The sequence below is a fragment of the Scardinius erythrophthalmus genome, assembly GCF_964197995.2.
Source record: "Scardinius erythrophthalmus genome assembly, chromosome: 21".
Lineage (NCBI taxonomy): Eukaryota > Metazoa > Chordata > Actinopteri > Cypriniformes > Leuciscidae > Scardinius > Scardinius erythrophthalmus.
In genome coordinates, this window is record NC_138241.1 from 3,382,043 (window position 1) to 3,404,179 (window position 22,137).

The 22,137-nt window shown below is 35.5% G+C and overlaps 1 protein-coding gene and 1 pseudogene across 4 annotated transcripts in view; both read left to right on the forward strand.

The window, feature by feature from the left end:
* Window positions 1-22,137, forward strand: part of mlip (muscular LMNA-interacting protein) — a 73,620-nt gene that overhangs the window by 24,000 nt on the left and 27,483 nt on the right. For all 3 annotated transcript variants that reach the window (XM_081350303.1, XM_081350304.1, XM_081350305.1), the window contains exon 2: window positions 16,526-16,642. In XM_081350303.1, coding sequence (XP_081206429.1) covers window positions 16,526-16,642 — 117 coding nt within the window. The remainder of the gene's footprint in view (window positions 1-16,525; window positions 16,643-22,137) is intronic.
* On the forward strand, window positions 6,338-7,913 carry LOC308682319 (baculoviral IAP repeat-containing protein 2-like; annotated as a pseudogene). Its single transcript has one exon. The product of its transcript is annotated as a baculoviral IAP repeat-containing protein 2-like (transcript).

Here is a 22,137-nt window from a genome sequence, read left to right on the forward strand (position 1 = left end):
AAAATCGACCAATCGGAATTTTGGTCGAGCAAGAACGTATCGACCAAATAATCGACTAATCGACTGGGAGATTAAAGCCCTAGTGGACTCCCTCATCATGAGTGGACACGCCCCCTACTGATTGGCTACAAGTGTGTTGTGTTGCTCAGTCCAATCCCTTTTCAACAGCGTTTCGAACCAACATTTGAAATGTCACGCCCCTTACCATAACTGCGAGTTTCAACACACTGGCTGTAACAAAAGAAGTATTTCTGAATTCACAGTACTCATAAAAGAGCACTAATACCCAGATGATCTACTTCTTCCGGTGAGATTCTCTAGTGCGCGTATGATGGACACTTTACTATCCCATGAGGCCATGGGAGACGATTTATGAATGACAGTGAAGCGACGCAACTGACGCTGGAAGGTCACATGATAGCAACAACATGGCGGATGTAGTACGTCCAGATTACATTCCTACTACACACATGCCTAGTACATAGAACATGCTTTTTTTTAGCGGCCATGAAGTAATTACTTTTTCAAAATAAGTGCCTACTCAAGAGAGTACAGTAGGTGATTTCAGACACTGCCACTACTAACTAACTAACTCAACCAGGCCCCGCCCCTTTATTTCCACCCCAGTAATTATTTAAATGAGGAATATCGTGTACTTCGTCATTTTCATGCTCAAACAGCAACACTACAAAAAACATAATAGGTTCTTCTTTAATGCATAATGCTGAATAAAATAGGAATAAAACATTAGGAATTAGCCAGCACTTTTATCAAACGTATTCTGCCAAATTGAACTGAAACATATTCAGTACATAATTTAACTTAGCCAAGTCACAAAATATATGATATTTCATTTATACATGAGATTAAAGAACCAGATATGTTGTATAATCTTCCATATACAGTATCTGTTATGGTTTGTGTTTGTTTGTTCACTTTAGAGTTTGTTTTTGATCTGGTTTGCTAGAGAGAGGTTATAGGGCAACATATGTCACTTTGAGTGATTTATTGCCCTTAAGCCCCGCCCCCCTTTTGACCGTGGGAAATTCCCACGCTAGCCCCGCCCCTTTCTACCCCCTCCCTCCCACCTCCGGACAGGTCACGTGACCGTGAGAATTTTCCCACGCTTGCTCCTCCCATATGGGCGTGAACAGAACCAGGGAGATATTATAAATTAAATGATATATTAAATAATATATTTAATAATATAAAACGTTGTATAAAAGTTAAAATACACATGTGTTCTCACACATTTGTAAAACACATTAGTTGCACATTAAAAACTTTAAAATGTCAATGAAAAACATCTAAAACAACATTTTATGTTAAAACATAAACCGTGGGAAATTTTCCCACGATCCACATTAAAACATTTAAAACAACATGTATTAAAATTATGCCGAGCAAATAGTTCTATTTTCTAATACATTTGAAGAAAAGTTGTACATTCACAATTACAAGAAAAAGTTGTACTTTCACAATTACATTGCGCTTAAAGACATTGAAAATAAATCATGGTTCAGTCATTTACAGGAGAGTATAACAAGTTAAGAGAGTTTTTCATTACAAAAAGATATTTTTTTTAAAAATGTTGATCCATAAGCATTTAACTTTCATGCATTATTTATAAAATGTTACATTTTACATAAAGTATCTTTAAAAGTGTATATTTTCTTAAAGATATAAAAAAAAAAATGTGTTAGCATTAAAACATCTAAAACAGCATTTTATGTTAAAACATAAATGTTAAAACATTGAAAAATCAATGTTCAGCTCCGGACCGTGGGAATTTTCCCATGATCCCTTTCCCTACAAACACCCCTACCCCTCCCCACATTTTTTAAAAATGTTGATCCATAAGCATTTAACTTTCACACATTATTTATAAAATGTTACATTTTACATAAAGTATCTTTAAAAGTTTAAATTGCATTTTCTTAAAGATAGCAAAATGTGTTAGAATTAAAACATCTAAAACAACATTAAACAAATATTAAAACATATCAAATGCGTAAACACATACGTACATTTAAAAACTGACTTACGTTTTTACAATTTCACTTGTTGAAAGAAGTAGAAAAGTCTCATTATCTCCAAAGATATATTCAGTTACAATAATGTTTAAACATCATATTGTTTAACAAATAACATTATGGCAATATATATTAAAACTTTTTTAAGAAATGTACAATAAAGACATGATCAGGGATGAGATCAGTGTTTTTTATTTATTAAAGAAGGCAGATGTAATTTCATTACATGAAGTGTCCATCACTTTTAAAACATTAATGAAATAAGTTAAAATTGCATTTGTCTCTAAAAGAGTTATTAAAAATGAGTTAAGATGTTAAAAATCAATAATTTACAGAAAAGTAAGTGCATCCATCCATACAGTATTTGTAAAACTGTTACATAAAACACAAACTAGTTTAAAAAGTGTCTCAAACACATAATATTAAAACCACACCATGTTAAAAATCACAGTATCTAAAAATACTAATCCTTACGTTTTTGTAAATCCGTTTGTTGAAAGAGAGCCAAAAGGTATATCCGATGGTATTTACCACATCAAATGTATATCCAGAAGGTATATCCAAGACCAAAGGTTTATCCAACAACAAGGATATATCCATGACCAGAGGTATATCCAAATATATATCCAAAAGGTATATCCAAGACCAGAGGTTTATCCAACATTAAGGGTATATCCGGAACCATAGGTTTAGAGATTTTATTTACAAAAGTTACAAAGTCTCGTGAGGAGTTCAGCAAAAAGCGTCCACACGGTTACATCCCAAAAGTTAGACTGACCTCTGTGACATCTGCCCTGTAGCCACAGGTAGACCACTCCCACCCTAGACCCCTCCCACCCCTAGAGACCACCCACCCCTAGAGACCTCCCACCCCTAGACCCCTCCCACACCTAGACCCCCTCCTACATCAAGATCCCTCCCAAGCCAACTATGTTTTGCTTTAATTAAAAAAGAGTTTTGTTTTCCGCAATCATTTAAAAACTTTTTAAAAACAATGTATGTATAAAGTTAAAATACAACGGTTTAGTATTCGTACGTTTACAACGTTATCTGAAAAAGCTAGAATTAATAGCTAGATTTTAGTTAAAAATACATAGGTGTAGGCTAGTATTTAAAACGTTAGGCCTATCAGAAAAATGTAAACAATGTCTTCTTACATATACAGATTTTAAAACACTGTTAAAAACAAAAAGTCAACGTTAAATCATTTAAAACAAGTTATAGAATGTCTTTCACTAAGCAGAAAAATGGTAAATTATGTTTTAAACGTGAACATTATATCAGACATATCAAACAACAACAGTTAAAAAATAATACATGAAGTGAATAGTTTTTAAGCAAAACTTTTAAACATTAAAATTCACTATAAACTTTTGTTTAGTTTTTAGCTATAATATATATATCTTTCACTGTCTCACAAAAGCATCCATGCGCTCGGAAAGCAAAACATGAATGAGAAATCCGGTCTGTGAAGCCAAGAAGAAAAAATACTTAATCAAAACATTGTTTTAAATTTTGTACGTTTTATTTAATTTAGTTATTAATTCAGTATTAGATCTTTTTACTTATGTCTCATTGGAGGCCTCCGGATGACACAGATGTGACGTGACATCACAGTGTTTTCATTAAAGAAGACATATGTGCATTAATTACACTCATTACATATTAAACGTTAAAACAACAGTGAAATAAGAAAAAAAAAAAAAAAAGAAAAAAAGATCTAACTTCCATACAGTAGGCTATTTGTAAAACTTTTACATAAAACTAGTTTAAAAAGCTTTACGTTTTTACATAACCAATTGTTAAAGACTCAGAGTTTAAAAGATATAAAAGTGTTTCCTCAGAAGTCACCGTGGGAATTTCCCACGCCCCCCTTCGAGCTCCCAAATACAAAAAGCGACCGCGCAGCTCCTTGGTCGGACTTGAATGGTCATAGAAAACCGGTGTTGCGGCTCAAAGAGACCACACCCCCTAACACACCCCTCTCAAAGCTGAGAGGTTATTTTAGATTTAAGAACATCCCTAAAATGACATCACTCACGGGAATCCCCCTCCCACAGCGTCACAGTCACATGACATGAGGTGTTTAAAAAGGAGCGCAAACATGACCCGAGATAGGCTACTTGTGGTTTTATTCAAGTAGAACACTATGGCTACGTCAGACGATGAGACAACCTATGGAGGATTCGACCTTATAGCGCCGCGAAAAAAAAAGATGCACATGGACCTTGTTTAACGCGATTTCTCCTCGAGCCGGCGGAGCGCAAGTGAAATACTTTTCACTTGTCTGGAGGACGTGCGTGTAGGCTACGTATGTTTATGACTAAATCAATAGAGAAGCCAATTTGGGTTTTTTTACGGAAAGGAATTGGATTTTATTTTATACAGGAGTATGGAGAGATGACGGAATGGATATGCATCTCTTTATTGGCGAGTGGGCTGGATTAACCACGGCCACACGAAACCGACTTCTCGTGGATTACGTTTACATACTTTTTTGGAATGGATGTACCCGAATGTTCGTGGTCTATTTCTGAGGATGAGCACTTAAAATAGCCTACTACGATTTAAAATTCATGTTTCAATGGAAGGTTTACCTGTGTTGGAACAGATTTTTCTAAAATCACGTAGGTTTTTTAAATGGAGCGACACATTTGGATCTGTTGATGGATATACGCACCAATAGGATTAACGGCTGCAGCGAATGGATACCCAAAGAAAAGCATCGATTGGCTGAATACATTTTTGTGATTATTTAATCCTTTCTACTTTGAATTGCCAGTGTATAAATTGTGTTATATAAATAAATTTGCTATGCTTTGCTTCGTCTATGTCACAGGAGAAATTATATTTAATTTACAACTCTGTACACTCAAACACCCACCCCACACCCACCTCACTTTTGGACTGAGCCCTCCAATGTGGGAAAATTCCCATGGTCCACATTTAAAGTTGTACTTTTCACAATCACATACAAAAAAGACATTAAAACAATGTTTATCACTAAAATACAAAGGGTGGTAAACACACATTTGTAAAATGTTAAAAAAGTTTGAATTGCAAACATGTTCTAGAATTAAAACATCTAAAACAACATGTATTAAAATTATATCAAGCAAATAGTTCTATTTTCTAACATACATTTGAAGAAAAGTTGTACTTTCACGATTACATAGTGTTTAAAGGCATTAAAACGTTGTATAAGTTGAAAGTACATTTGTAAAATGTTAAAACGTTAAAAACGATGTGCTTTAAACTTTTTAAAAAGTGAAGCAATGTATTGGGTAACAGATCAGCGACTTGTTTTTAATTAAAGAAAAGTTTTGTTTTCCATATATATGTAAAACTTTTTTAAAAACATACATCCTAACTACTTTCTACATGCTTGTTACAGATCTTATGACGTACAATTCACCCATGCATATGTTTAAAATATATGTGTATATATAAATATTTTGGTGTAAAATAGACATCTCTCCGGTGGCATATGCATAACTTCTCCATGACGAAACTTCTGATTCAATGTGGCATTATATGTAATCCTATACAGCTGTTTACGGCATCATGATGACAACCCCTCCAGCGGGACTGGGTGAGCTGTTGTCCTGATAAATATTTCAGGACTTCGCACACACACCCCCCGGTTTGCCGGTCTATCATTTTTTCACTACTTCAATGTATACTCGAAAGTATAATGTTGAAATATAAATAAATAAATAAAAAATTACAAACATTTCTGTTTTGTTAATTTCTGAGCTCACAAAAATAGTATTATAATAGTATACATAATAATAATATTTAGAATAATTAAAAATACTACATGATTTAAAAGATTAAATATTTCAGAGATCCTTGTAAAGAGTTGCGGAATGTTTTCTGTATTTTAATTACTGTATTCCCGAGGTGCTAACCATTTCCATACCACGCCTGAATGTGCTGTGCCACGATCCACCGAGGCTTATCGCGTCTCTGAAAAATGTGTGGTGATTTTTCAAATGATACAACTAATTGGCCCGCTGTGTACAGAACAGAACAGAAGAAAGGACATTTTGTAGTGTTGAACAAAATTCGATTTTGTTCTTAGCATTGGTTCCTGCATCATAAAGGGAGGAAGCACATACCACCCTACGTCAACCTTCTATCTGTTCAGGAGTTCATTAAAGATTATGTGTTCTGTCATGGATGACTAGACACTAGTCATTGGATGTCCAGCAGAGAGCGGGGCTTGAGTGGACACGCCCTGTGCTCACATTTTTATGTCTTAATCCAGAGTTTACCCCGCACCACAAACCTGTCGTCCTCTCACTCTGCCTTTTCCCTGCTTCGCAACGTAGCCATCCTACAGCCCTGCGACACCCGTAACATCGACCACAACGGCATCCGTTTCAGGCCAAATGGAGGAGCGGGTGGGTTACTTAAACCTGGATATGTCTCACCAGGATATGTCTCACCAGCAACCTCCGGCTTGTCACAGTCCTGACATGCGTTGGGAACAGGAACTCCTTGACACCTTTCAGAATTGGACTCTTGCTACAGTAACTCCATCCGAACTTTCCAATGTATCTAACGCGGCAATGCAACAGTGTGAAGAAAGGTTGCACACATTTGTCTACTGGCCCTCAAGAATAACTGTTCGACCAGACCAATTGGCTAAGGCTGGTTTTTACTATGTTGGTCGTCGTGATGACGTGAAGTGCTTTTGTTGTGATGGTGGACTCAGATGTTGGGAGCCTGGTGATGATCCATGGGTAGAACATGCCAAGTGGTTTCCAAGATGTGAATACCTGTTGGAAGAAAAGGGCCAAGAGTTTGTTCATCAGATTCAAGCAAGATTTCCAAGACTATTTGAACAGCTATTGACTAATGGAGACAGCAACTCAAGAGAATTTGTTGATCCACCTGTTGTACACCTGGGTCCTGGAGAAGACCGTTCAGAGGATGCAGTGATGATGAACAATCCTGTGGTGAAGTCTGGTTTAGAGATGGGATTTGAGCGCGGCCCGGTGAATTAAACCGTTCAAAGCAAAATTCTCGCAAGTGGAGAAAATTACAAAACCGCTCAAGAGTTGATGTCTGATTTACTAAGTGCTGAAGATGAGAAGAGAGAGGAGGAGCGAGAAAGTGAGTTTCTTACTTTTCTTAAGAAACATCATCTTGCCATGTCACAGCAGCTAAAAAGCGTGCAGAGCTTAATGGACCATCTTCTAGAGGAGAACATCATCTCACAGAAAGAGTATGACATTATTCGTAACTGCACTACAGTCAAGCAGCAGACAGGGCAGCTCATTGAGTTAGTCCTGTCGAAAGGAAATACAGCAGCAGAGGTCTTCCGCAACTGGATCAAGAAGAATGATGTCTGCCTGCTGAGAGAACTGATGGCCCAGACAAGTGAAGCTGCATCCCCGAGTCAAGATCTTACAGACTTGCCTATGGAGGAACAGTTAAGAAGACTTCAAGAGGAGCGCACATGCAAAGTTTGCATGGATAAGGAAGTGAACATTGTCTTCATCCCCTGTGGTCACCTAGTTGTGTGCAAAGAATGTGCACCTTCTCTGCGCAAGTGCCCCATATGTAGAGGATTGGTCAAAGGCGCTGTCCGTACTTTCCTATCATAAAGTGAAGATATTTATCATCCAAGTAACAACAGTTTTTGGATGTTCAAATTTACACCAACTCTAATTGTTTCACATATAACTGTTGATTGTTAGATGATTTATCTAACAATTGAAATTGACGATAGGTTAAAATATTTTTATTTTTATATGTTAAATATTCCTTTCCCTCCTTTCACGTAAAAATACCACGTATCATCTGTAATTCATTAGCTTAACCATGTTGTTTAGTGACACACACAAAATAACTGTGTAATAATAACAAAATAAGTGTAATAGTTAGACAAGTTTAAAGTGTAATACTCAACTTTCACGTCAATGTTTTGTATATAGCAGAAAGATGTTCTAAAATAAATATGATTTGTTTAGTCTTAAACACTCTCATACTAGAAGGACCGTCATTTAATTCTCTTTATGCAATATTTGTTCATGTTTTTCATACATTCCTATATGAACATGTTTGACCACGCTCTGTGACTATACACTTTTTGCAAAAACAGTACAAAAACAAGATGTAAACAGTGTAATATGTAAAATGTCAATTCAAACGCTAAAACTGATCACTATAGTGGCTTTTCTGTATTTGTTTTAAATGACTCATGATGCATTTACTTTTAACCCAGTTGACCTCTAGAATTTAGGTTTTACCAAAGTGTGGAACTTTGTTTAACAGCCTCGAGCTTGGATGAATATGCCTCTCTCAGTGCAATAGTCAGATGTGATTCTGTTGTAATAGTTTAAGTGTAAAACAGCATGCACTTTGTGTAATTCATAGAGGGAAAAGTTGCACTAAATGAAGTATCAATTTAGTCAAACAGAAAGACTATCACTTAAATTCTTAATTGTCATTTATTTCTATAGACAGCTCTCAATGAAAAGTCTTCACCTAAAACATACGGTCCAACATACAAAATGTAAAACAGGGTCATCATTTGCATGCTTTTGTGAATTTATAATAAACTATGTTTTTGAAGCCTCTTTTCTTAGAGGTTTGGGTCTTTTGAATCTTACATGGATGTTTTGGACACGTGTGATTCTGTATAAAGATTATGTTTTAAAGTTAGTCCATAAGCACAACTATTTACACACATACGAAGTAGGAGAATATCTAACTGTATATTGTAGATTGTGAACACTCCATTACCCGTTTATTTGGGGTCAGAGAACATCCTTAGCTCATACGTTTCTTTAATTTGTGCAGGATGTTGAAGTGTTAGTTAAAAAAGGTATTAGTTAATAACAAACAAACAAACATTAAAACAACATGGAACCATGATATTAATATATAAAATATGGTATAATTACATGTTGAAGCATAGCCCACTCACAGTTTGAAAATGACTTCCATAATATTTTCTTTTAGTAAAGCTATGTGTGGATCACCCGACACAAAGTTTTGCGTTTGTGAGTGAGATCTCACAAAGATTACACCAATATTAGCTTTCTCGAACATTGGATGTTTGCATTATGTCTGAAACTTAGAAATCAACATGCATTTCCTGTGGTTGTTAAATGGCTCAGGTAATTCATATGAAATGTAAGTTGTTCAGAAGAAAAATGGGTTCAGTCATACATTTAAAAAAAAAGTCTTCTAAGTGAAGATGACGTGTTTGTCACAAACACATCTGAGTTTTTATACGTGTTAGGAAACCTCTCGCAATATTACTAATCAAGTAATCACAGAAATAATGCAGGTCACCAGATTGTTTTAAAGAAATTAAAGTATAAATAAAGGTGAATCTTTATTTAAAGAAGATAGGCTTCTGCTTTTGCAACACACAAATGTTTAAGTCGTTTGTGTCTTTGGTAATTTACTTCCAATCCATACTTTGAAGCATCATGATTTTAGGTCTGTAAAAATAAATAAATAACTATGCCCACTTTAGGGGTAAATGAAATATTAAATATTGTGCCTTGTTTTAGTGTAATACCAGTTTTTGTAAAGCAAGAGTTGTATTAATGTTTTTAAAAATAGTTTGAGACATATTTTAACTACTTTTGCATGTTTAATGTCAAAAGTTTAGTGTGATTTGTAATGTTAAAAGGTTTTGCTTAAAAACTATTCGTTTTACGTATTTTTTAACTGTTGTTGTCTGATATGTTAAATGCTCACATTTGAAACATTGCTTAAAAACATAATTTTCCATTTTTTCTGGTAGGCTATCTTTAAAAGTCGTTCGTGAAAGACATTCTATAACTTGTTTTAAATGATTTAACGTTGACTTTTTTAGTTTTTAACAGGTTTTAAATCTGTATGTGAAGGACCACATTGTAACTTTTTTCAGATAACGCTGTAAAATGTACAAATACTAAACAATTGCATTTTAACTTTAAACAGTGTTTTTAAAAAAGTTTTACATATATATGGAAAACAAAACTTTTCTTTAATTAAAAACAAGTCGCTGATCTGTTACCCAATACATTGCTTCACTTTTTAAAAAGTTTAAAGCACATCGTTTTTAACGTTTTAACATTTTACAAATGTATTTTCAACTTATACAACGTTTTAATGCCTTTAAACACTATGTAATCGTGAAAGTACAACTTTTCTTCAAATGTATGTTAGAAAATAGAACTATTTGCTTGATATAATTTTAATACATGTTGTTTTAGATGTTTTAATTCTAGAACATGTTTGCAATTCAAACTTTTTTAACATTTTACAAATGTGTGTTTACCACCCTTTGTATTTTAGTGATAAACATTGTTTTAATGTCTTTTTTGTATGTGATTGTGAAAAGTACAACTTTAAATGTGGACCATGGGAATTTTCCCACATTGGAGGGCTCAGTCCAAAAGTGAGGTGGGTGTGGGGTGGGTGTTTGAGTGTACAGAGTTGTAAATTAAATATAATTTCTCCTGTGACATAGACGAAGCAAAGCATAGCAAATTTATTTATATAACACAATTTATACACTGGCAATTCAAAGTAGAAAGGATTAAATAATCACAAAAATGTATTCAGCCAATCGATGCTTTTCTTTGGGTATCCATTCGCTGCAGCCGTTAATCCTATTGGTGCGTATATCCATCAACAGATCCAAATGTGTCGCTCCATTTAAAAAACCTACGTGATTTTAGAAAAATCTGTTCCAACACAGGTAAACCTTCCATTGAAACATGAATTTTAAATCGTAGTAGGCTATTTTAAGTGCTCATCCTCAGAAATAGACCACGAACATTCGGGTACATCCATTCCAAAAAAGTATGTAAACGTAATCCACGAGAAGTCGGTTTCGTGTGGCCGTGGTTAATCCAGCCCACTCGCCAATAAAGAGATGCATATCCATTCCGTCATCTCTCCATACTCCTGTATAAAATAAAATCCAATTCCTTTCCGTAAAAAACCCCAAATTGGCTTCTCTATTGATTTAGTCATAAACATACGTAGCCTACACGCACGTCCTCCAGACAAGTGAAAAGTATTTCACTTGCGCTCCGCCGGCTCGAGGAGAAATCGCGTTAAACAAGGTCCATGTGCATCTTTTTTTTTCGCGGCGCTATAAGGTCGAATCCTCCATAGGTTGTCTCATCGTCTGACGTAGCCATAGTGTTCTACTTGAATAAAACCACAAGTAGCCTATCTCGGGTCATGTTTGCGCTCCTTTTTAAACACCTCATGTCATGTGACTGTGACGCTGTGGGATGGGGGATTCCCGTGAGTGATGTCATTTTAGGGATGTTCTTAAATCTAAAATAACCTCTCAGCTTTGAGAGGGGTGTGTTAGGGGGTGTGGTCTCTTTGAGCCGCAACACCGGTTTTCTATGACCATTCAAGTCCGACCAAGGAGCTGCGCGGTCGCTTTTTGTATTTGGGAGCTCGAAGGGGGGCGTGGGAAATTCCCACGGTGACTTCTGAGGAAACACTTTTATATCTTTTAAACTCTGAGTCTTTAACAATTGGTTATGTAAAAACGTAAAGCTTTTTAAACTAGTTTTATGTAAAAGTTTTACAAATAGCCTACTGTATGGAAGTTAGATCTTTTTTCTTTTTTTTTTTTTTTCTTATTTCACTGTTGTTTTAACGTTTAATATGTAATGAGTGTAATTAATGCACATATGTCTTCTTTAATGAAAACACTGTGATGTCACGTCACATCTGTGTCATCCGGAGGCCTCCAATGAGACATAAGTAAAAAGATCTAATACTGAATTAATAACTAAATTAAATAAAACGTACAAAATTTAAAACAATGTTTTGATTAAGTATTTTTTCTTCTTGGCTTCACAGACCGGATTTCTCATTCATGTTTTGCTTTCCGAGCGCATGGATGCTTTTGTGAGACAGTGAAAGATATATATATTATAGCTAAAAACTAAACAAAAGTTTATAGTGAATTTTAATGTTTAAAAGTTTTGCTTAAAAACTATTCACTTCATGTATTATTTTTTAACTGTTGTTGTTTGATATGTCTGATATAATGTTCACGTTTAAAACATAATTTACCATTTTTCTGCTTAGTGAAAGACATTCTATAACTTGTTTTAAATGATTTAACGTTGACTTTTTGTTTTTAACAGTGTTTTAAAATCTGTATATGTAAGAAGACATTGTTTACATTTTTCTGATAGGCCTAACGTTTTAAATACTAGCCTACACCTATGTATTTTTAACTAAAATCTAGCTATTAATTCTAGCTTTTTCAGATAACGTTGTAAACGTACGAATACTAAACCGTTGTATTTTAACTTTATACATACATTGTTTTTAAAAAGTTTTTAAATGATTGCGGAAAACAAAACTCTTTTTTAATTAAAGCAAAACATAGTTGGCTTGGGAGGGATCTTGATGTAGGAGGGGGTCTAGGTGTGGGAGGGGTCTAGGGGTGGGAGGTCTCTAGGGGTGGGTGGTCTCTAGGGGTGGGAGGGGTCTAGGGTGGGAGTGGTCTACCTGTGGCTACAGGGCAGATGTCACAGAGGTCAGTCTAACTTTTGGGATGTAACCGTGTGGACGCTTTTTGCTGAACTCCTCACGAGACTTTGTAACTTTTGTAAATAAAATCTCTAAACCTATGGTTCCGGATATACCCTTAATGTTGGATAAACCTCTGGTCTTGGATATACCTTTTGGATATATATTTGGATATACCTCTGGTCATGGATATATCCTTGTTGTTGGATAAACCTTTGGTCTTGGATATACCTTCTGGATATACATTTGATGTGGTAAATACCATCGGATATACCTTTTGGCTCTCTTTCAACAAACGGATTTACAAAAACGTAAGGATTAGTATTTTTAGATACTGTGATTTTTAACATGGTGTGGTTTTAATATTATGTGTTTGAGACACTTTTTAAACTAGTTTGTGTTTTATGTAACAGTTTTACAAATACTGTATGGATGGATGCACTTACTTTTCTGTAAATTATTGATTTTTAACATCTTAACTCATTTTTAATAACTCTTTTAGAGACAAATGCAATTTTAACTTATTTCATTAATGTTTTAAAAGTGATGGACACTTCATGTAATGAAATTACATCTGCCTTCTTTAATAAATAAAAAACACTGATCTCATCCCTGATCATGTCTTTATTGTACATTTCTTAAAAAAGTTTTAATATATATTGCCATAATGTTATTTGTTAAACAATATGATGTTTAAACATTATTGTAACTGAATATATCTTTGGAGATAATGAGACTTTTCTACTTCTTTCAACAAGTGAAATTGTAAAAACGTAAGTCAGTTTTTAAATGTACGTATGTGTTTACGCATTTGATATGTTTTAATATTTGTTTAATGTTGTTTTAGATGTTTTAATTCTAACACATTTTGCTATCTTTAAGAAAATGCAATTTAAACTTTTAAAGATACTTTATGTAAAATGTAACATTTTATAAATAATGTGTGAAAGTTAAATGCTTATGGATCAACATTTTTAAAAAATGTGGGGAGGGGTAGGGGTGTTTGTAGGGAAAGGGATCATGGGAAAATTCCCACGGTCCGGAGCTGAACATTGATTTTTCAATGTTTTAACATTTATGTTTTAACATAAAATGCTGTTTTAGATGTTTTAATGCTAACACATTTTTTTTTTTATATCTTTAAGAAAATATACACTTTTAAAGATACTTTATGTAAAATGTAACATTTTATAAATAATGCATGAAAGTTAAATGCTTATGGATCAACATTTTTAAAAAAAATATCTTTTTGTAATGAAAAACTCTCTTAACTTGTTATACTCTCCTGTAAATGACTGAACCATGATTTATTTTCAATGTCTTTAAGCGCAATGTAATTGTGAAAGTACAACTTTTTCTTGTAATTGTGAATGTACAACTTTTCTTCAAATGTATTAGAAAATAGAACTATTTGCTCGGCATAATTTTAATACATGTTGTTTTAAATGTTTTAATGTGGATCGTGGGAAAATTTCCCACGGTTTATGTTTTAACATAAAATGTTGTTTTAGATGTTTTTCATTGACATTTTAAAGTTTTTAATGTGCAACTAATGTGTTTTACAAATGTGTGAGAACACATGTGTATTTTAACTTTTATACAACGTTTTATATTATTAAATATATTATTTAATATATCATTTAATTTATAATATCTCCCTGGTTCTGTTCACGCCCATATGGGAGGAGCAAGCGTGGGAAAATTCTCACGGTCACGTGACCTGTCCGGAGGTGGGAGGGAGGGGGTAGAAAGGGGCGGGGCTAGCGTGGGAATTTCCCACGGTCAAAAGGGGGGCGGGGCTTAAGGGCAATAAATCACTCAAAGTGACATATGTTGCCCTATAACCTCTCTCTTTTGCTCATGTCTGTTTCTAGGTTGGTTTTAAGTCTGTTATTTGGTTCCCTGTGGTTTCTAATTGATTGTTGGTTCTGTTCAGGTGTGTCTTGTTAATTAGCTCCTCAGTTGTTGTCTGTTTAAGCCTCGAGTTTCTTTCAGGTTTTTGTCAGGTCTACGTACTGTTAGGTTTGCTGTTCTGGGTCCTGAGATTCTGTTTTGTAAAGTTTGAGTTTGTTTTTTGAATAAACCTGCTGCTCTTCGATCCTGTTTTATCTCTGCTGCAACCTGACCGTGACAGCATCTAATCGAGATTGTGGAAATAATGTTATGCATGTGTTCAAGGGCTCATATTAATGCTTCAGGGATTTTTTTTTTAATCTCATTCCAAAGCTCTTAACAAGAATATCAATGAAAAGAGAACATATGGATGATGAAACAGCCAAACAGGGACAGAAAGAAGAAAAGTGTCATAACTGTGTAGTTGGAGCATGTCTTAAGGGACGGGGTTGTTGTGCAGGATCACAGGACAAAAATAACTCGCACTTTCACATGTTGAGATCACAGTGTTTTGGTGGGAGCCACAACAGAGAATATAACTTTTTTTAAAGCTCTTGTTTCTGGAAATATTTTCCCCATTCATTTTCACAACAGGAAAGATTGTCCAGTAAAGAGTCACACCATAAACCAAACCAACCAGCTCTGAGATTAATAAAACATGATTACACACTTTAATTACAATCCCAAGAAAGATGTGAATGTCATAATCAAATAAAGAACACAATAAAGAACTAAAATAACATTATTTACAGTGAACTTGAAAATCTCAAGGATTTGATGCCGCTAACAAGGAAGTTGCAATCCAGAGATAATTTCATCTTCAAAAAAGCTTGTATCTTGTAAGCACAATTATCATGTAAACACATAATGTTTGCTAGGCAGACAAAGCCAGCCAATCAGATTAGAGCTTGTCAGAAAAATCTTTGCAGTTTGTGCGCAATATGCATGAGGCGGTCAGTAAATGGATTTTAGGCGGTTAATCGATGGTCATCTTTAAGACTTGTTGTGAGCCTCTTGCAAAAGCAATCTGTCCTAACTATTGATGATGTATCATTTATTGATTTTTCATCATTATTTATTGGCCTGTAATCTTTTTCAAATGAACCCTTAAACACCACATAAAAATGCAACAAAATGGTTTGTCAGTTTACAGATTAGTTAAGCAGAAAAGGAACATTAGATTATTCAAGAATTTCATGCATTTTTTTGTATTCATGAGTTAGATTGGATTGTGAAAGATTAAGAGACAACAAGAGTCCAGGATGCATGGGAAATCCTTCACAACAAAAAAAGCATAGTTTTAGTAACAACGCAATATTAAAAAATAAAGAATAAGTAGATGTATGTGCTTTAAATCAGATAATTATGACATCTGCTAGTAATCATACGCATGTCAAGAGAGCAAGCCGACAATCGTTAATTGTCCGATTTTAAAATGCGAGCAGGAAAGGGCCGTCCCTGATGCCTACATTCATACACTGAATGGACCCTCTGTTGTTTCTGCATTCCAATGAATATACAACAGCTTGAAAGCAATCTGCGAGACCACACATTATCATCCTCCAATCGCTTCATGTCAAGTCAGCGGAAGGTAAAACATTTCCATTAGAGTTACTCTGTTCAGCCATTTTTTTGGATTAGGATGTGCTTTGCAAGCGTTTTTTAGTCATTTCAAATTTGGTCAGAAATGAAGTAGGCTATGTCAAACTCTTGTCATCTCAAAAATGTCATAATTTTTGGGGTGGGAAACAAGTGCGTTGTCACTATTAGCAAGACAGGCACGTATTTCATCCTCAGGAGCTGCTAAATGATCAACCGAAATCCAGAAAAGGCATGATTGCAAAATGAAGTGGTATAAATGGCTGTAGCATGATTTTATAATCACAGCTCTTGATTTGTGCTGAATGCTCCAATCAGACAAAATGAGGATGAAACATTTCTTCTCATCTGGATACAGCGCTTGCTTTGTTTCTATGGTTTGTTGGTGCAGACAGAAGCTTGATGGCTCTCTGCTGTTTTCATTGGCTTCACGCTGTTTCCCTGAAATTACTTTGATCTTTTGTCTGTTTTTACAGGTCACCACTGTGTTTGCAACCAAGCTCAAGTCTTTCACCTTTGTGCCACTTCTAAAAAGACTGCCCGTGGAGAACAGAATCTGGAAAAAGGTGCTTCAGGCAGGCAGACCAAACCAGGTGAGAAATACTCTTGAGATGGCTCAGTTTGGTTCCTGTAAATGAATGCCACACTGTGTCACTCAAAAACGAAACATGACACCACACGGAAGGGGTTCATTATTTACTTTGTGCCGTTCCAAACCCATTTTCTGGTATTTTCTTCCATGGAACATGAATGTTTTGAAGAATTTTAAATAATCCAGCTGTATTTGTATACAATGATAGTCCGTAGTGAACATGGGTTTAACCACTTAACTGTTTTGAGAATAGACATGAAAATGCACTATCCAGACTTTGGTCTTGTTTTAAAGAAGACACTCAGCAGATTATTGCTGAAATGAAAGCACCTCATAAAATGAAATTATGAAAAAGTTATGGAAGTTTAAATTTACTGTAAATCAAATGTACTGTACTAAATATGTATTATTTTATAGAGTATATATATATTACATTTTTTTTTTTACTTTAAAACTACTATAAATCAAAGCCACATGTCTAACCAAGTTGTGTTCCAAAGTTGATATCATAAAAATGTAAATTCCTATGAGATTTTGTTTAGGCACTGAACTACAAATAGCCACTGGGTGACACACCCATTGCATTGAATTTTGTTTTGATGCAGTCTCCTGTAACAAATTAATAAATTTCTGTCCAAATATCACTTCTATCACAAAATATGGAACCAGACTCAGACCTTTCCGACGGTGTTTTGTCAAGATTAGAACAAGTTTTGATTATAAAGTAGTTAAAATACATTTTGTAATATAAAAAATTACACCGCCCACTAGGGGAGGAGCCAGCTAGTCAAGTCAAGTTTATTTATATAGCGCTTTTCACAACATAGGTTGTATCAAAGCAGCTTCACAGTAATAAATTAAAACAATACATCAATGTTTGTTTCTAGTGGAACGTCCACGTTTGGTAATGCTGATCAATGGTATGTTGATTGATTAATTCAATTAAATATCCCCAAATATCCCCAACTGAGCAAGCCAAAGGCAACAGTGGCAAGGAACCGAAAAACTCCATCAGGTGACCTATTGGAGAAAAAAAAAAAAAAAAAAAACCTTGGGAGAACCCGGCTCAGTCGGGGGCCAGTTCTCCTCTGGCGTTTATGAACTAGAGACCGGATTTAACTGTAAGATTAAAAGTATTATATAAATGCCTGGCTGAAGAGATGCGTCTTTAAAGGACAAGTTCGGTATTTTACACTTAAAGCCCTGTTTACAGATCGTTTCTGATGAAATAGAACGGTTGAGATAAAAATGTGGACACATGCTGCTGTCCCGAGAATTTTAGGTTTATTTCGCTTCTCTCCCCCACCTACACAATGGGAGCCTATGGGCACTGGAACAATCCTTCATAAAACGCATTAAACTTTCGATTACAAAGACGTGAAACTCACCGAGTGGTCAGGGGTGTTCACTGATATGCTCACACAAAAATCGCTGCAAAAGATGCTTTCCAACAGGTTTTATCGTAGTTTTTGTCCAACTCCATTGACTTGAATTGGATGGGCTGTGTGCGGTACGGTATTACTCCGCCGCTTCTTCTTCTGCTTCTTCTGTGTATTCAATGAAATGCCAGTGGTTTGCTTGTAATTGGCAAAGGTGCATTATCGCCACCAACTGGGCTGGAGTGTTTACTATTCAAGCTCTCAACGGAAGAATCTACGGGTGTGAGACGTTTGGAAAAATAGGTCCACAGTTTTACAACGAATGGTAAAACACCTGTTGGAAAGCATCTTTTGCAGCGATTTTTTTGTGAGCATATCATTGAACACCCCTGACCACTCGGTGAGTTTCACGTCTTTGTAAACGAAAGTTTAATGCGTTTTATGAAGGATTGTTCCAGTGCCCATAGGCTGCCATTGTGTAGGTGGGGGGAAAACGAAATAAACCTAAAATTCTCGGGACAGCAGCATGTGTCCACATTTTAATCTTAACCGTTCTATTTCATCAGAAACGATCTGTAAACAGGGCTTTAAGTGTAAAATACCGAAGTTGTCCTTTAATCTAGTTTTAAACTGGGAGAGCGAGTCTGGGCAACGAACAGTATCCGGAAGACTATTCCAGAGTTTTGGAGCTAAATGTGAAAATGCTCTCCCTCCTTTGGTGGATCTGGATATCCTAGGTATGACCAAAAGCCTCGAATTTAGTGATCTTAAAGAGCGCGATGGATTATAGGGCGATAGAAGATCGGTTAAATAGACTGGAGCTAAGCCATTTAGGGCTTTATAAGTCAGTAGCAATACCTTGTAATTAATACGTGACTTTATAGGTAACCAATGTAGTGATGATAAAATTGGTGTTATATGATCATATTTTCTTGATCTAGTTAGAACTCTAGCGGCGGCATTTTGAACTAACTGTAGCTTGTTTATTGAGGATGCAGGACAACCAGCTAATAAAGCATTACAGTAATCAAGTCTCGAGGTCATGAATGCATGAACTAACTTTTCTGCATCAGAAACAGATAGCATGTTAAGTAGCTTAGCAATGTTTCTAAGGTGGAAAAAGGCTGTTCTTGTAACATATGAAATATGATTTTCAAAAGACAGGTTGCAGTCTAGTATAACACCCAGGTCTTTTACTGTAGAGGATGAAGTAACAGGACATCCTACTATGTTAAAGTTGTAATGTGAGAGGTTTTGTGGGTGGTTTTTTGAACCGATAAGTATTACCTCTGTCTTGTCTGGATTCAATAAAAGGAAATTGCGCGTCATCCAATCTTTTATATCTTTAACACACTCTGTCAGTTTGGATAATTTAGCGTTTTCATCCGGCCGTGATGAAATATATTTTTGAGTGTCATCAGCATAACAATGGAAACTAATTCCATGTTTCCTTATAATGTTTCCAAGTGGCAGCATATATATTGAGAATAATAGAGGGCCTAAGACAGATCCCTGCGGCACTCCATAGTTTACTGGAGTTATGATCGATTTTTCTCCATTTAAATAAACAAAATGGTAGCGGTCAGATAAATACGATCTAAACCAGCTTAATGCTTGTCCTTGAACACCAGTATAATTTTGTAGTCGATCTAAGGGTATTGTATGATCTATAGATAGTATCGAACGCAGCACTAAGATCAAGTAAAACTAGTATTGAGATACAGCCTTGGTCAGAAGCTAAAAGTAAATAATTTGTGATTTTAACGAGCGCAGTTTCAGTGCTATGATGCGGCCTAAAACCAGACTGAAACTTTTCATAGATGTCATTTTCTTGCAAGAAAGAGCCCAGTTGAGAGGACACAACTTTTTCTAGTATTTTAGACATAAAAGGTAGATTTGAAACGGGTCTATAATTTGCTAGATTATGTGGATCTAATTGTGGTTTCTTAATGAGAGGTTTTATAACTGCCAGTTTAAATGTTCTTGGAACATAACCTAATGATAAAGATGAGTTAATAATATTGAGGAGAGGCTCTTCCACTATAGGTAACACTTCTTTCAATAGTTTAGTTGCTATAGGATCTAATAAACATGTTGTTGTTTTAGATGAAATGATAAGTTTATTTAACTCTTTTTGTTCTATAGTTGTAAAGCACTGTAATTGTTCATGCGGGGTGATAATTGAGGCCGAATTATAAGGCGCGATTGAGGATTGAACGTTTACAATTGTGGTTCTGATGTTTTCTATTTTCTCAGTGAAGAACTTAATGAAATCATTACTACTAAACTGTAACAGAATATTTTGTTCAGGAGACATCTGTTTATTTGTTAGTCTAGCCACGGTGTTAAATAAGAACCTAGGATTGTTATGGTTGTTTTCTATTAGATTGCGGAGATGCTCAACCCTGGCCTCTTTTAGGGCCTTTTTATAACGTGACATACTGTCTTTCCATGCGATTCTAAAGACCTCTAAGTTAGTTTTTTTCCATTTACGCTCTAAATTACGGGTTTCTCTCTTTAGAACATGCGTAGTATTGTTGTACCATGGTGCTTTACTTTTCTCTCTGACCTTTTTTAGTCTAATGGGTGCAACAATATCCAGTGTTCCAGAGAGAATGGTGCTCATAGTGCTGGTTAGTTCCTCTAGTTCATCTGTTTGTTTGGGTTCACTGAGCAGCTGAGACAAATCAGATAAGCTATTTGAAAAATTATCTATGGTGGATGGAAGGATTGTTCTGCCTAATCGATAACGCGGCGCAGCATGATATATTACAGGGGTACGTAATATGCAAGTTACCATGTAATGGTCAGTGACATCGTCACTTTGTGGAATGATATCTATATCGGTTGGATCGGTTCCATGTGATATAATTAAATCGAGTGTATGATTAAAACGATGAGTTGGTCCGGTAACGTTTTGCTTAATCCCAAAGGAATTTAATAAATCTGTAAACGCAGCCCCTAGCGCATCATTTGAATTATCTACGTGGATATTAAAGTCTCCAACAATTAATGCTTTATCGAAATTAACTAATAGGTCTGAGAGAAAATCTGCAAACTCTTTTAGGAAATCAGCGTAAGGCCCTGGCGGTCTATATACGGTAGCCAAGGCTAGAGATAATAAGGATGTTTTTCTAACATCTAAGAGCGTAACATTTAGTACAAGTACTTCAAACGAAATAAACGTATAGCCCATTTTCTGAGTAACATTGAGAATATCTCTATAGATTGTTGCAACACCGCCGCCACGACCAATCAGACGGGGTTCGTGCTTATAGGAGTATCCTGATGGAGTAGACTCATTTAGACCGAAATAATCATTTGGTTTAAGCCAGGTTTCAGTAAGGCAAAGTACATCGAAGCTATTATCTGTGACTATTTAATTTACAATAACTGCCTTAGGTGTGAGTGATCTAATGTTTAGAAGACCTAGCTTTAGAAATTGTTTTTGATTACTAATAGCAACATTTTCTGTTTTAATAACAATTAGATTTTTTCTAGATCCTGCAGTAGATTTATTATTTGATCTCACTAAACGAGGAATAGACACAGATTTTATGCAATGTTCAACACTATTTATATCAGTTAAATTGGTGCAGCAGAGACTATGATTTGGACTTTTGGTTACTAGTCAAAAGGTATTTAACGTTTTGGAGATGTTATCTGACAGAAGATCCGATCCGAATCTGCTTGGGTGTAAGCCATCAGCACGGTAAAGCCTAGGACGCTCCCAAAACAGATTCCAATTATTTACAAAGAGCAGTTTCTGCTCAGTGCACCATGACATTGACCATTCATTTTGCGCGAATAATCTACTAAACTTTTCATGACCTAGTCGGTACGTGGGAAGCGGTCCTGACACAATGATCGTTATATCAGGCGATGTGCTGCGTACCGTATCGATCAGATTCCTGAAGTCTTTCTTCAAAACCTCCGTTTGGCGCAGCCTGATGTCGTTCACTCCCCTGTGCAGGCCCTCAGTTCCGACGCGCTCGTTCAGAATCTCGGGAACGCGAGCAGCGATTTCAGAGACACGAGCACCAGGAAAGCAGTGACTATGCACCTTACTTTTATTTAACGTAGCGTGTACGTGTCGAACGATGCAATCGCCGATGAT